Source organism: Poecilia latipinna, unplaced genomic scaffold (assembly GCF_001443285.1).
Source record: "Poecilia latipinna isolate Pla-1442-1.1 unplaced genomic scaffold, P_latipinna-1.0 Scaffold4232, whole genome shotgun sequence".
In the NCBI taxonomy this organism is placed as follows: Eukaryota; Metazoa; Chordata; class Actinopteri; order Cyprinodontiformes; family Poeciliidae; genus Poecilia; species Poecilia latipinna.
The window spans coordinates 11,319-27,863 of record NW_015116848.1 but is presented as its reverse complement, the minus strand read 5'-3'; the positions used below and the strand labels follow the sequence as shown (position 1 = coordinate 27,863).

The 16,545-nt window shown below is 40.3% G+C and overlaps 2 protein-coding genes across 2 annotated transcripts in view; both read left to right on the top strand.

Annotated features, from left to right (window-relative positions):
- The first annotated feature begins 6 nt into the window (after positions 1-6).
- On the top strand, positions 7-4,109 carry LOC106942380 (sorting nexin-4-like). The gene is made up of 8 exons (XM_015025642.1): positions 7-277; positions 774-835; positions 995-1,060; positions 1,175-1,264; positions 2,114-2,213; positions 2,944-3,089; positions 3,165-3,279; positions 3,357-4,109. The coding sequence occupies exons 1-8, from the start codon at positions 218-220 to the stop codon at positions 3,402-3,404; spliced, it is 687 nt and encodes a 228-aa protein (XP_014881128.1). The 5' UTR covers positions 7-217; the 3' UTR covers positions 3,405-4,109.
- Positions 3,197-16,545, top strand: part of ttll12 (tubulin tyrosine ligase-like family, member 12) — a 22,788-nt gene continuing 9,439 nt past the window's right edge. The window contains exons 1-13 of the mRNA XM_015025641.1: positions 3,197-3,279; positions 5,965-6,149; positions 6,267-6,412; positions 7,906-8,104; positions 8,265-8,424; positions 9,486-9,619; positions 10,648-10,724; positions 10,851-10,967; positions 12,620-12,814; positions 12,970-13,081; positions 14,377-14,525; positions 14,617-14,698; positions 15,112-15,180. Coding sequence (XP_014881127.1) covers positions 6,009-6,149; positions 6,267-6,412; positions 7,906-8,104; positions 8,265-8,424; positions 9,486-9,619; positions 10,648-10,724; positions 10,851-10,967; positions 12,620-12,814; positions 12,970-13,081; positions 14,377-14,525; positions 14,617-14,698; positions 15,112-15,180 — 1,581 coding nt within the window. The 5' untranslated portion in view covers positions 3,197-3,279; positions 5,965-6,008. The remainder of the gene's footprint in view (positions 3,280-5,964; positions 6,150-6,266; positions 6,413-7,905; positions 8,105-8,264; positions 8,425-9,485; positions 9,620-10,647; positions 10,725-10,850; positions 10,968-12,619; positions 12,815-12,969; positions 13,082-14,376; positions 14,526-14,616; positions 14,699-15,111; positions 15,181-16,545) is intronic.

The following is a 16,545-nucleotide window of genomic DNA, read 5'->3' as shown; positions in this document are numbered from 1 at the left end:
GAGCAGGGCTGTGAGGCAGGATTCAGGGTGGCCCTTCACTCGGACCAGGTTTTCATCTTGACAACCTGTGTAACTGAGGGTGACATCCCTGCTATAGAGATTTCTGTGAACCTTAAATGGTCAAAAGTGTTTCTGTCACTAAATAATTATTGATAATGCTGAGGCTTCCATGCTAGAAATATTTCATTAATGTCTTCATCTCAGACGCCTAGTGGAGATGAAACATTACAGCGATGGGCTTCAGTCTCACACTTCTCAGCTGCTTCGAGCACGAACTGTAAGTTCACACACACACACGCGCGCAAACATTTTTTGTAATTGCCTAAAATCTTTTGAAGCTGTTAAACTCCACAAGGGAGTTATTGGGGGGCTAATGCCATCCCTCACAAGATCCCTCCCTGGGCGGTTGGTCGTGGTCGTGTCATGCTTATCAGAAACCACCAGTGGTAGTACTGAGTCCTACTTCATGCAAAATATGACGTACACACTGAAAATGTCACAACTGGAAAATCTTCCTGTTAATTGACTCCTGGCTGTTCCTCTGAGCCTCTCAGCAGTTCTACAGTCGAGACGTGTAGGACAGCACACATTCCAATGTAAATCCTCTGCCATCTTTATTACTGTGAACATCAGAATCCAGGAGCTTCTAGGGGATCGTTAGAACACGCTAGTAAAATGTTTTATGCTCAGTATTAGTGGAGAATTCCTGCAGATGACAAAGTGGATCCTACAATCTTTGCATTGCAGATTAACAGTTTTTCTCTGTCCTGCAGAGGGTTGCCGATAGACTGTATGCTGTTTACAAAGTCCACGGAAACTATGGACGAGTCTTCAGGTTTGACAACATGCTTGCATGCATCCTTTATCTGAACTAAAGTGATTTAGAAGTCTCAGTTATTAGTCATAATGCTGACCTTATGCAAGACTGTTTGAACAAATTCATAAGTGTCTCTGATCCCTTGTAAAAATTAATTCATTGGTGTGTTCACTACAGTGAGTGGAGTGCCATTGAGAAAGAGATGGGAGATGGACTGCAGAGTGCTGGTCATCACATGGATGCGTAAGAACTCTCTTGTAATAAATCAACTCATCTGATAGTCTGGAGAAGCTCTTCAGTTAAAACATGCAGAAAGACCTCATGCTGACAGCAACCATGTTGGTCATTCACTTACAGCTATGCTGCCTCAGTAGACGACATCTTGGAAGAAGAGGAACATTATGCTGATCAGCTGAAAGAATATCTGTCCTACGCTGAAGCTGTGAGGTAACATTCAGGAGGGGCTGTGTGCATGTATGGCCCTGGGACTGTTCCAGAAGTCAACAACAGTCCAGCTGTGTGTGACACAGTATAAGTCTAGATACAGCTGTTGTGTTTCTGTCCTCAAATGTTTGATAGAGAACATCACAGAACAGTTATCGTCATGGAGACCCAGGAACCCAGCAACAGGTCAGAGGGAATGTTCAAAGCAGGATTATGTTCTACAATAGCCTCACAGCATTAATCAGAGAAGCAGCCAAGATATCCATGGTTACCCTGAAGGAAATGAAGAAATCCAAAGCTAACGTTGGATCACCTGTTCAGTAGAAAAGTATTAGTTGTGCACAAATCTGGACTTTAAGTTAGACAGGCAAGAAGAAAGCCATTGTTAGGAAAGTCACGACACGTCCTGTTTGCAGTTTCTCAAAAACACTCAGGTGGCCAAGCTACACATTGCTCTGCTCATTAAGAGAAATTTGAACTTTTTGATCTTCATGGAAAAACAACAAAACAAGGAATGACAAAGAACAAACACTGTGTGTGTGGAAGCTGGTTAGAGCTGGTGAAAATCGATGGCTCTAAATCCAGGATATCCCAGGAGAAAACCTGTTAGAGGCTGAAGAAGCAAAACATTATTTTTTTTGTATTCTGCACCCTCAGAATACAGCCAGAGATGCAATGAAACGGTTTAAATCGTCCTGAATTCTAATGCACCCACTCCATTAATGTTTCATTTGGAACAGATATTCAAAATCATTAAGCATTTTCCCTCCACTTCATTTTGTTTTCTAACCCTACTATGACATACTGTATGAGGTAAATAAATGGAATTCAATATTGCCTTTGCCTTTGCAGAGCAGTGTGCAGAAAACATGAGCTGAGCCAGTTTGAGCTGGAAATGGCGTCCCAGGACCTCATCTCGAAGAAGCAGCAGCGTGAGGAGCTGGCCACCGGGGTACACCATGCAGCATCATGTAGCATCACGCAGCATCACACATTAGGTCCTTTATTCCAAACTTTATGTTGGCAAAAGGATCCAAGTGCTTTAATTAATCTGTTCTGATCACTTCTAAGGCCACAGGTGTATAAAACCCAGCATCTCGTTATGCAGACTAATGCTGCAGAAAGTAGTGAAGGAACGGGTTACACTGTAGGGCGATTCTAACCTACATGACAGGATAGCACTGCTGTAATAAGTCAAGGCATGAAATCTTCTTTTGGAGAGTGAGAAACAGAGGTGTACACGTGTTTTTATTCAATGTATTTAAACTTCCTCTGTATGTGTTTTCTTGATTGTGTCCTGTGGGTGGGTGGGTGGATGGATGGATGGATGTTAGAACCATCCTCCTGGTCTGACACGACTGCACCATACAGACCTGAATGAGACCTTAGGCATGAGCTAACAGCATTGGTCTGCACAGAGTTCTGGTTTCAACCTAATAGAAGACATTAGAGATGAATTACAGAAGGCATCATGACCCATCCAATATAAAACACTCCCTAAGTCTTCCTAAAAGAGTGCATAGTGTTGGGCCATGTGTGAAGGCAGATAAGTGAACGCTTTTGGCAACATAATGTAACATTTATAAACTCAGTCAGGTGTTTTAAACATGTAACTAATCCAGAAGGCAATAACTTTTCATTTATTCCATTTTCTGTTCTGTTTCTCTTGCTGACCATCTCAGATAGTGCGCACTTTCTCCTTAAAAGGCATGACCAACAAGCTTTTTGGGCAAGAAGCACCTGAGCAGAGGGATGCCAAGCTCAACCTCCTGGAGGAGCTGATAGCAGAGGGGGAAGAGACTGTGAAGGAGAAAACAGCTGAGTGCGAGTGAGTTGCGTGAAAGCAGCAGCATGGCTGATGGATCAGGTTCTGGTACCGCTCTGCTTCATGTGTCTTTTCCAGTGAGCATGCTGAAAAGGCGTGGGCAGACATTGTCCGTTTTAAGGATCAGAAGGACAAAGATCTGCAAGAGGCGCTCATCAACTACGCTCTCATGCAAATCAGCATGTGCAAGAAGGTAGAGAAGAGCCTAAACTCAGCTTACATTTCTGTAAAAGCTCACTGTCTAGTTTCATGTCTACTCTCTTTTTACAGGGAATACAAGTGTGGAGTAATGCCAAAGAATGCTTTCTCAAGATGTAGAGTCAAAGCCATGCAAGTTCTACTAATATAAGTGAGACCTGTGGACACATTTATACACTGGAACATCTTATTCAAGTACTTTGAATGGGGTGGGGGAGATCATAAAAATGACCTTTAACCTGATGTTTAAGCTTTTAATATTTTCAAAAGTTACATGCTGGAGATTGTTTCTTCGGTGTTGGATCTATATGAATGAGCACAGTGGGAGGATGGGCTGGTGAGGCTGAAACTAGAGGAGAAGATATGAAAATATCTGAGACTTAATCCAAAGGTATAGAGTGGGAGCAAATTATTAGTATCTCAAAAACTCAAATATTAGCTGAACTCTGACCCCAAACCCTTAGAACAGAGCAGGAGGAAGCCCAAACCATTCCTTCCACCAATCTGACTGGACGAGGATCAGATCCCAGACCGCAGCGTCTTCGCCCGCCTTTAACCGTACAGCCAGGTAGAATATTAAAGAGAGTGGAATATTGACTCTGGTGCCTGGAAATTAAGTCTTCAGTCAGAGGCATCTGCAGATTGGTTGCGAGACTGACCTCTACCAGAGATTCTTTCGACCCACAGCATCACCATCCAAAATGATTCTTTGAAGATACTTTGATGAATTTAGTTTTCATTTCCCTTTCATTCCCCATATTATTTTTGAATTTAATTGAAACTTTGACACTGGTCAAATATCTGGTCAATGTCCCCTTATATATAAAAAACATAATCTTGTAATTAGTCAGACACATAATGGTATTATTTAGAAGGATCATGTCATATAAACTTCAGCGGTGTGTTTATTACCAATGTGCAGTAATTCTATCGCTGCTAAAAATTACATTACAATTGCAAAGGGAAATTCATGTGATCCATACTGGATCCAAAGAAACAGAAGGAAACTCCATCCATATAAATCTCAGGAAAGGAACATGGTGATAAAAGGGAGAAACTTGGACATCTGTCCAGCATGAGCAGAAAGGCTGAAAACCTTAAGGTGTAACTCATCTGGTAACATGGTTCAAAACACAAACTATTACAGTGAAAACAACAAAGCAAAGCACACACCAATACGGTTTATTACAGATCTACACGGTGAGAGAAACACACTGTTTGTTTGTAATGAACAGCTTGCTGTGTGGACCCGTCTGACAGCTGACAACTATCAGCTGTCAGATGACAGCTGATAGTTTCCACACAAATCAAATCGGATTGTCATCAAAGTTAACTAAACATTCTGTTTAATAAAAGACTTTGAGTGAACATAACTTAATTCTCATCAACTTGTTTGTACTCATTTTAAACATGGTGTGAACTTTTGGATTAAAAATGCTTGATAACTTCATCTATTTAAGTTGAGTTCATGCAAAAAAAAAAAAAAAAACGTTAAATATTTGAAAGTGGTGAGGACTTTGGGTTGTGAAGGGTTACTGCTTGATGTTCACACATTATTCAATTTTTGTTCCACCGAAGAGAAAGTTTTGAACAACTTATTTCAGTGTTGGAAAAAATAAAATATACTGTGATGGTGGCATGTTTCTTTAATATGTTGCAATAATTGATTCTGTTGAGGCAATTGTAGCGGTGGGGATTGGCCAGCAAGGTATCCCACAATGCATTGTGTCACCAGCAGCAGCAAGTTTAAGGAGAAACGGTCATCTGCAGTCAGTTCATCTAATGAGCCACTTTCAGAGCAGTTCTCTAATTAGCCAGTTTTGGCATTATATTTGCATGTAACTGGGCCATGAGTGAGCAGTATGACTGTGGTGTTCTGCCTGATGGTGCAGCATTCATGTCAATGTCATGTTTTACTGAAAAAAAGTCAGCAAACTATTACTGCTTTCTATATCATCTGTTAAATTTTGAGCAGAGAAACATAAAAAGCAGGAGCCAGGAAGTATTTCAATTAGGTAGTTTTCTTTTTATATAAGTGGTTTCTACTTTAAAAAAATAAGCTTTGGGATTTGTTCCAGAATAAAACATACTCAGATTTATTCAGTTAACTTCAGATGAGCTCACTAAAATTGCACAAGTTAATCTAACTCAAAAGTATCATGTTAGTTGAGTTGTGTAAACTGAAAAAGTACAACTTACACATATTAACATATTTATGTTTTGAAAACCTGATATTTTTGGGGCCATGATTTATGAGGGCATGATTCTAAAGAAACAACAATGTTGCAGTCAGGCGACCGGTTCAGGGTTCTGGTGATGTGTCTCTGGGGGGACGTGAGACTGGTTGGATTTCACTTTTTCTTTATTTTTGCCTCTTCGGATCATATTGTGAAGAGTCCTGTGTGTAAAATTCAGCTGGCTGAATAATAAGGTGGAGCACTGCTGGGTGTAAAGTGAAGAAAAACTCTAGTTGCTAAACAAAAAGAGATTTGACTGTGTGTTGGTGGCTTGAGGTAGAGACAGGACAAGAGCGCAGGACTGAATGAGACAGATGATTCGCTGAAGGGAAAACCTGAAAGAGAAGAAACTACTACTCATTCACTTTCCAGAGCACTAGGTGGCGATAATGCGTATTCAAGATGGTTACCAAGCACACACAAAAAAGAAATTTTCTTCCTAGTCTGCAGCAGCTGCTCGCACGTGAGTTGGAACTTTGTCCTGGAGATGTCAACAGACCCAGAAGGACTGAATGATGACCCGGATGAGGGGTTCGGGGCCTTCGTGGTGCTGCAGGGTGGGGGCCTGCAGTCCTCAGGGGTCCCTCAGGTATACTGGAAGAGCCTCTATCACAAGATCACCAACGAGGTGAGCACTGAGCACTCCGTGTGCTCACCACACGGAGCTGACCTGCATGAAGTGTCGCGTTAACCCGGGTTCTGTTGTAATCCCGCCGGGTTCGCCGTGTTCTCTGCCTCTCTGCAGGTTTACGATGCCGGGGAGGTGTTTGGAATAATGAAGGTCCAACAGGAGGAAGATGGGGAGAGGAAAAAAGGCAATTCTGGAGTGGTGATTGGGTGTAAAGTGGTTGTTACTCGAGAAAGTGGGCTGGAAGTCTCCGATCCAACCAGGTGAAGACCGTAAAAACATAACCTATTCAGGAATAACTAGCAGCTGAGTGAAGCCAACACTCCACTACGTGAAACATTCCAGCAAATAGCCTGAGTGGTTTGTGCTCCTTATGTGGCGATAAAATTTTCATTTGTGCTGCTTTGGTTTCTGAGATATTAAAATATTTTTTAGGTCATCCACCAGCTCTAATGACAGCATAAACCTGCACAAAAGGAGCACTGAAAAAAAGTAACCCACTTTGGTTTGTTTTGGAGGAAGATCGGGAGGGATGGTGATCTCTGGATGACCTAAAAAATAATTTTAATATATCAGAAACCAAAGCAGCACAAACAAATGCTACATAACATTACAAACAACAACATAACCCTAACCAAAACTCAATTCACACCTTAGTCCCTAAACCTAACCGTTGACCTAAAAGCAATGTTTCCCCTTGTGGGGTCCAGGCTTCGAACAGTGTCTCCCCACTGATGTAGAATGTGTCAGGAAAAATGGTCCCCACAAGGTATTAAATACATGGTACACACACACACTCCTGTCAAATCAGAACAGGAAACTGACAATATAAAACTACGGCTGCAGATAATTATTTTGCTAATGGGACATTTAGACAATCAGACGAAAACTTGGCACATTCTGTAGATTTTTCATTGAACCACTTAAGCTTTTTTTTAAATACAACACTAGATATACATTATGTTAGAAATAAGTCAGGTCCTTTTTAAAATAGAAATATAAACATTTTATTGCCTGAAATGCAATAAAATGCAACTTTTTAAAAAATATATTTGTTGTGGGAAAACTTAATGACTGTGAAAATCACTCAGTCTGGTATGTATTCATACCAGATACATGATGGAGAGACACCAGAAACACTCCTGAATAGGTCCGGTTAGAGCTCCATGTCAGACTGATGGTGGGTTCTGTGTCGGTTCTGTCTGGGTTTTAGACCAACCCAGACAGGTTCATTTAGAACAGAGACAAAACAAAACATGACCATCAGATTAATAGTCATCACGTATTACTTAGTAATAATAGTTTTCACCATAATTGTAATTGCACAATGGATATATATTGTTGTACGGTTTGGGTTAATTACTCGTCTTTTCTTGAGTTTGTATACTCCAGCTAATAATTAATTGATTTCTAAATTAATTGACGATTATTTCAATAACTGATTAATCTGATGGGTAATTTCAGCTCTATTTAACACACATTCAAAGTGGACATGGTTACCTGATATGATGACGGTCGGTTGTGTGATGCTATCATATTAACTGAAACAAGGTGTGGCTAATAAAGTGGCCCATGACTATACATGAGGGAGAAAGACGAGCAGAGACGTCTCCAGATCTACAAGCTTGAACATTTTCACAGGGGGAGTTGCTGATGTCTGCTGCTGACACATAGTGATGCTCAGGACGTTAGCATCTTTTTACAATATGCTGCTGAAATCCAGTCTCCAACTAGGCTTTCTGCGCTCCTCCTGCAGTATCTTTCTGGTGGACCATGCTTGGACGTACCGGGTGGAGCACGCTCGGGAACAGCTGGAGCAGATTCCAGGACTGCTGCCCAGGATGGCCTCCCTAATGGGGGTGGACTTCCACGGCGAGGTCCCCCCTCCAGACGTAGTGGAACTGATATTGGAGCGCATGTGGAAATACAACCAGACCTACCAGCTGTCCCAGGGGGCAAGTCTGAGAATGACCTCACACTACAGCTCTCTCTCAGTCAGCATGTATTTCACCCCCCTTCTCGGCTGTGTGCGTGCGCATGTGTGTGTGCGTGCGTGCGTGCGCGTGTGTGTGTGTGTGTGTGTGTGTGTGTGTGTGTGTGCGCGCGCTCGTGCAGTCAGCAGAAGAAAAAGCTCCTGTGTGGTACATCATGGATGAGTTTGGCTCCCAGGTGCAGCATTCGGACCATCCCAGCTGCTGCATGGCCCCCTTTTTCTACATGCAGGGTCAGCTGGCCTACACTCTGCTCTGGCCTCTGCAAGATCTGCAAGGAGGTGGTAAGGACACAACCTGATCCAAACACACACCCTGATCCACACACACACCCTAGTACCCTTTCTAGAGTCTGCTGCTCTCCTGCCTATGGAAGTGACTTTGTCTTTAGACATTGTCTTGGACAATAAAACTTTGACTTGTTTACTGGGCAGAATGAACTGATAACGAAGCTTTCTGAGCAGGTGTTTTTCTTATGTAACTGATAAGGGAGGTTTTCAGAGGAGATGTTTTTCTTCTCCTTTCCGCCGAAACTCCTTTGAACCGGGTTTGATTTGAGGACAGAGGTACCAGTTAACCAGATAGGGAAAGATTGAGAGAAACTCCCTAGAGGAGAGAGCTGGGTGGAAGGCACCATGTACCTAACTGGAAAGATGTACAAGAAGAATTGTATGTTTTAAGTTTCTTTTCTTCTCTCTCTAACTTGACCTCTGAGAATCACTGTTCATTTATTCTGGCTTTCTCTGATTGACTCAGTGTTTCACTATTGTTAATTATCGAAAGAATATTCCTTAACAAAACATTTTTATAGATTGATTCCAAGACCTAGAAGTGCATTATCTCTCCACACTACAGCGTTGGACACCAGGATGGAAGCGTGCAGATATGTTTATGTTGGATCAGAAGAGAAGCTTTGTAACCTTTCAGCCTGTGCAGTTCTGCACAACTCTGATCTGGACAGTGCGTTCTGCTTCATCCCTACTGACGCCCAGAGATTCAGTGCTTCCAGCAGTGCCCTCTACTGTCATCTGGGATTAAAGAACCGTAGTCACATACACAACTAAATTAAAACAAAGTTATTTTATTTTAATTTTGTTTTCTGTAGCTTGTCTTTTCACAGAAACAGGATCTGATCCAGGACTTGTAACATGTGATGTTTAGGTACTTTAGGAATTATATGTTTGAGGAACCGTTTAATATTTTGGTGTCTTTTCCTGTTACTTTTTGTATGATTCTGCTACTTTAAAATCTGAAAGAAATTAAGTTTTTCAAATTTGTTTTAGCTAATAAAAATAGTTTTTTGATATAAGATTGTGTAAACAATACCACCTTCCCACTTGCACAGATGAAGTAACCCGCGATTATGCATATGGGGAGACCAACCCATTGCTACGGAGATGCCGGTTGCTACCGTGGATACATGATGATCTGGAAGGAGTGAGCAGTGCCGTCACAGAACCAGCAGATTCTTACTATGAGGTGAGGACAATCACTTTGGACACTTAATCGAAGGATAAACTTTGATGACGGCTTCCTACCGGATCATTTGACCCTGAGCTCTTTTAGCCTCAGTTGAACAACAACACAATCTATTCCACCAACTAACAGAAAAATTAGGTGCACGCTTACTTCTTCCACTGGTATCTGGCTGGTCAAAGTTCACGTCTGGAACACAAAAGTGAGAGAGAGAATATGTCATATGTGTATTTATTATTATGGACATAATGATGGGCAGGAAGGCGTGGTGCAACCGTGGTTCGTGCTCTGATGATGTCACCTACAGCAAAACTTGAGGCCGTGGTTTAATGGACTCAATAAAAAAACTGCACAAAATGTAAAAGACAAAATATTAAGACTGTAGAGTAGACTAAGAAACAAAACAAAGACAAGATCCAGGATGCTGTGAGGTACAGAACAACAGACAGGGAAATAAAAAGACTTGAAATAGCAGTAAAACTAAAAGTAAAAATACTGAGAAAACAGAACAGAATGAGTAGAGACGAGTCATGAGAGAAATAGATTAGCAAAGAAACAACTTAAACAAAATAACTAACTCAAATAAAACTTGATAATCTAGACACAAATGGAAAACTGAAGACAAACCTACAGATAAGACTAAAGCAAAGACTATGAATAACAAACGTATGGAACTACACTATGAAAAATAAAACTCCATAGCAAAGCTCTCAACACCCAGACGTCATGACAGTAAACCTGAAGGGTTCCAGGTCAAGTCAAGTCCAAACTCTGAGTGACTTGAATCTGACTCCAGTCCACACCAGAACATTTCTGCATTAAAAATATTTTGATCTTATGTAATATTTGAATTTTTGGGTTTTGTTAGTCAGAATAATCTGAATAAATAAAAATAAAGAGTTCAGCTCCATCACTCTTTGAGCAATGAATCAGTTTTACTTTTTGAATTGAATTCTCGTCGACTGAGATGTTTCTGCAAATCAAATGACACATTCCCAGGTCTGTAAAGTCCTCTGGGTTCATATTTCCAGGCCATCACACGAGAGAACAAGGAACGGCTTCCTGTGGAAATCCAGCCTTCTACTGTTCCCAAAGACAAAATCCTCAAGTAAGTCTGACCTCAGCAACACACCGCTGGAAGATGGAAGCTGGAAACCAGTCGAACTTCAGGAGGTCTGCTGTGATACCAAGGTTCAGCTGCAGATCTTTTAAGTTAATCTGCTTTTGATTCCAGAGTCTTCACTCAAATGTCTCAAGTAAGAAACAACCTGACACATCCTCGTTTCATTCTGGTGGAGGAAGAGGAGGAGGCTGACATCATTTGGAATTATGATCACATCAAAGACTACAGGTTAGCACCACACATCCTGGTTAGAGTTATGGAGGAGAAGAGAGTCATCAATTTAAGCAAACAGAAAATGTTTGGAATATCGGATTGCAGTTTAAAGGTAATCTCAGTAAATTAGAATATGTATTATTACCAGTTATAGAAACTGTTGAAGTCAGACGCTGCTGCTGGGTAATTAGATGGACCTAGCAGCAAAACATGTTGGTTGTTTCATTCCAGTTCAGTTTATTTATTTACCAACCTAATCACAGAAATTGTTGTCAGAAGTCAAAAAGCCCATTCAATTATCATAATAATACTAATAATTTATGTTGTTCACAGATGTGGAAAGCTGCCTTTGGCTTCACATGGTGACTAAAAACATTTACATTACATAATAAAAAAGATCACAACAAACTCACAAGCCAACAACAGCCACAACTTCACATGTGACTCTTTGTGAGGAACCTTGTTGCCTTTGGTATAAATGAGTTGTTTGTTCTTACTGCCTTCCAGAGCGAAGCCTGACAAATTCTCCAAGTGGAGGCTGAATTAAATCATCCACAATTCATTGGCCTTTAATATTGTTTACCTTTGGTATAAATCTCCCAGCATCCTCAGCTCATATTGATGATTCTGGACTGTCTATTTTTGTCCTTCACACACTGGTGCACATTCAATGAGATTCTTATACACAGTATCTAAAATCTTTTTGTTGCATGAATTAATTTTCCTGATTAAATACATATCTATGTAGCTTTTTTATGTCCAGACATATAGTCATGCAGTCAAGTTCAGTTTATTATTTAAATTGGTGAAGTTTTTCATCTATGGAAACCTAGAAAATTGCATTGAATCACTCATTTTACAGCAATCTCTCCTACTGAGCGTGCTTGGAGAGATTACAGAGAGACTGGCTGAGCGTGAGCGACCAACACACAAAACACCGGAGCTCCTATCCAGGGTACCTTCTGTGTCAAACACAAAGTAAAGAGTTTATGGCAGCAGTAGCAACACCAGGCCTGGAGGGCCGGTGTCCTGCAGGTGTGTCTCTACTTCAACACACTTGAGTCAAATAATGAGGTCGTTAGCAGAACTCTGGAGAACCTCACTACACTGAGGAGGTGATTCAGTTATGTGATTGAAGTGTGTGGGACAAGGGAGACATCTAAGAGTTGCAGGACAGTGGCCCTTGAGGGCCAGGATTGATCTAGACCCAGTTGAATATATGAGCTCTGAGCCAGTTACATAATCTGATCCAGTTACAGTCAGAGGCAGACATAACTTGTTGGGATAATTACTCATCAGCAGACGAGTATGATTTAGGAAGCAGTAGAAAGTAACATTTTCAATTCAATTTTATTTCAAATATGTAACGAACAAAAATAAACACAATTAACTCCACACTCAATACCCAAATGACACAGCAACGCAAAAATGGAACAATAAAAAAATAATCAAACCAAACTAGTGTAGCTTACATGTTTGAAAAGGAGTTTAGAACTTATTTAATCCCACCCCCTCTGCAAAATTTAATAATAATTTGCTTCTCTCTTCCTTATTTAAAATTATAATAACTTCAATAGGACTTAAACAATTATCTTAATATCAGTTGGATATTTATCACGGATAAGTTGGGTTTGGGTTTGAGCAGAACTTATGTGTGTGTGTGGTAGGAAGCTGAGTGAAGAGCGGCCTCATGTCATGCTGAACCAGTTCCCCTGTGAGAACATAGTGACGGTGAAGGACTGCCTGGCTGCCATCGGCCACAGGCTGAAGGGCGGCCCCATGCCTGACTGGCTTCCAGAGACCTTCAACCTCCAGACAGAGCTTCCACACTTCATCAAACATTATCAGCTGAGACGACTCAGGTTGGATTCTGTTTTTTACTCAGCACTATCAGTGCTTTGTTCTCTAAATTAGCTCAACGTTTGAAAATCTGGAGGCATTGTCACAATCTGCTGCTTAACCTTGTTGTCATACAGACTCAGATGGGAAGCTTGAAATAACTCTTGCTGGTTTTCAGGGGAGAAGACAACCACTGGATCTGTAAGCCATGGAACTTGGCCCGGGGTCTGGACACACACATCACCAGTAATCTGGACTACATCATCAGACAGAGAGAGAGCACACCAAAGGTACCAGCACACTTGTTGGTCTGAGATGAAACCCCAACGTGAAAACCAGACTATCTGAATTTAACCCCTTAACTGTTTACCCTCAAAACGTGTACGTTAGTCAATGAGGATACAAGTGTCGTCATTAAAGCTATGGGGTTAATATCTGATCTAGAATTTTAATAGAAGTCTATAAACCAGATGGGACTTGACATTATTGGGCAGCTAATATCTCTGCAGACCCCACACATCCTGGAGCCTCATGTATGAAGTGTGCAAAAAAAATGTTAGGTGCCATATTTTACATACGTCGGCATGTATAAAAGTAAACGTGGCGTGAAAGTTTTCATAAATATACACAAACTTTTTACCTGCCTTGAAAATAATGAGCAGCCATGCAAACCTTTTTTTCTGCACAATAACAAATTCCTAGAGGCCAAAACTCAACTACATACACTGAAACCTGACTGCATTCAGTGTTATTTAACCCTGAAATGCACTGAAAAAGAAAATGTGGGTTAGGGTTTGGGAAAATGCGATTAACTCCGAACAGTTGGGGTGGATGATTTTAGGGTGAACAAGGTGTAGATTTATACACAAATAGCTGTTCAAAGGTGCTGAGTAATTGTGGAAGGCTCTGGCTCTGATGGAGAACATCGCCACTGAATCGGAGGGAATTGGAGTTTTTATTTTTATAAGGTGAACTCTTGTACCCTGAAATGCACCTTTTAAATAAAATATATAATTGTTATGATTCGAACTACGCACTCTATTTCCTGCAAATTGGGATGTATAAAGGAAAGGTACCTAGGCATGTGTGTGTGCATGGTTTATGCATCAGAATTTTTTTTTGTGCCACACTTTTCTAAATTTGTTCCTATACCAACTTTTAGTGTGAAAGCTGCACACTGATATGTGAGGCCCCTGGTTAGACTTTTACCTTCAGGTCGGCGAGACCAGGAAATGTTTTGATTATCCAGAACAAAACATGACAGCTGAAAACAGATACAATGGAAATAAAAATACAGACAAGTCAAGCCATACATAAAATGGATTATGATGTCTCTGTAAACAAAACTGCATCAAGCTCATTTTAATTCATCATGTTATTAATTGCTAGAAGCCTGCCGCAATTTCGTTGTTTCAATTTATAACAAATTTTACTGAAGATGTTCTTACTGGATCCATTACTTATGAATCTGATCAGAGTTTCTATGATCTTTTGTTTCCTGGGTCATCAATATGATGTTACAAAGAGGCCCACAGTATATACAGAGCTACTGGCCTCAGGGTGTCTGCGTGTGTGTTCTTCTCAGGTGGTGTGTAAGTACCTGCATGATCCTGTGCTATTCAGCAGAGAAGTAGGAATGGTAAAGTTTGACATCCGCTACATGCTGATGCTGCATTCGGTACAGCCGCTGCGTCTCTACGTCTACAATGTCTTCTGGCTGCGCTTCGCCAACAAGTGAGGAATGTTTTCCATCAGGATGAGAAATGGGATGGATCAGCTTCCCTGCTCACCCGGCACCAGAATGAACCTTTGTTCTGTTGTTTAGGCCCTTCTCCTTAGATCATTTTGATGACTACCAGAAACACTTCACTGTGATGAACTATGCAGAAGGAGTGCAGCTTAAACAGGTACATGCTTTACTTCTGGAATCCTTCTGCAAAATGTTGACTGTTGGTTATTTCTAACTTTATGAAGATGGAATTTCATTTGAACACTTCAGCAGCTCTTTTGTTTGTCACCTCTGTAGATTTGAATATCATAATTTCAGCAACTGAATTCAAAAAGTGAAGCTAATATTACTCTATATAGATTCATTCCACATTTCATTCAGCATCTACTTGCAGTGGCTCACTCTCTCTGTGTTTTATTGATCAAAAACAGATTTTAGGTTTTTATTAACTAATCCCTAATCATTAATAGAAACACACAAGTTTCACTTTTTGAATTAATTTAATGAAAGAAATTATTTTTTCACTGATCTTTTTGGTTTATTGAGGTGCAGGTCTGAATGAATTTCTGATCTCTTTTGGAATCATTGCAGGTTCACTATGATGAGTTCATCCCCATGTTTGAGCAACAGTACCCGCAGTATCCATGGAAAGATGTGGAAGTAAGTCTGAATACATGGACCAACTTATATCCGCTTTTTGGTGATAAAATATTTAGCTTCAATTAATTTGGTTTAATTAATGCAGCAAATATTTAGCATGAGTACTTCTTGAGACACAGACAGCTTCACCTAAAGTAAATGTAACTCATAATGCCTGTCTATGAATCTAAATGGTGAAATATTGTGAATATAGACCTATTCTTTTGTTGGGAAAATTCTGAAACCATGTGGGTGACTTTTTTTCAATATTTATTGTTAGATAAAATTATACTGTTTGGGGGGGACTTTGTACAAGTATATCATATTTCTTTCACCTGATGTTAGCTTGAAAACATCATTCAGTTTTCCTTCTGCATGTAGAGGGTTTAAAGATCATGTTTCCTCTTAACCACACTGACCATACAGAGTGATATAGAGAGGCTCAAGACTTCTGAATAAAGAACTAAATGACACAAACTGGTTTCTGTAGAAAAAGTTTACATTTTTAAGTTTTTCCTCAACACAACTGCATAGTTTAGTGAGTATTACGTGTAAAGCTGCTGGTTTTCCTGCCTTGTGACACTTTGAATGTAACTGCAACTTGATTTGAATCTGACATTCTGGTTTCCACTAAACTGATGTGGAAATTCAAGAAGAGTGATGCGAGTTGTGGCAGTTTTTACTAAAAATGACTTCAAAGCAAAGGACTGATAGTAGTAGTTATTAGAGAAGTGCCGATCAGGTTTTTCCTGCCAATTCCGATTCCGATCACGATCACCCATGAGGGCCGATCACCAATACCGATCACATAATTATTATTTTTTTTAATCATAAACCCTACCGGTTACATTATGTGGAAAAAGGAACCATGAATTCACCTTAATTTAGACAAAAACTTGTTTTTAATAGCTTTTTCCAAGAAGAAAACTAAACAAAACAGGCATTGTGCAAATTGTACTGCTATTGATAATACTATCTTTAACAGACTGATAACATATGAAGGCTCTGAAGAGGCTAAATAATACAAAGAGCCAAATTAAAACCTCTCAACATTGCCAAAAAATTAAAGTATAAAACTTAACATTCAAAGGCAAAAACAGGTTCCATTACAATAAACAATCCAGAGTTACTGAATGAAAACTTCCTGATAGCATGGCGGCTAGCTGGTTACTGCTAGTTCTGAATGTCTGTTTCTGACTGAGCGGAGTAATTATGCAGAACAGGGAGGAGGCAGAGGAGACTGATTCTTTTTTTCAGAGATTATCTGTCTCATGTTAGGACAGCGAAAGTTTTAATACGCATGTAAAATTTATTTTTTTAGGTTAGATGCTGCAGCTTTAAGCAGAGGTTCGGTGTGAGAGTCACTACCAGGTGGAGCAGAAGCGG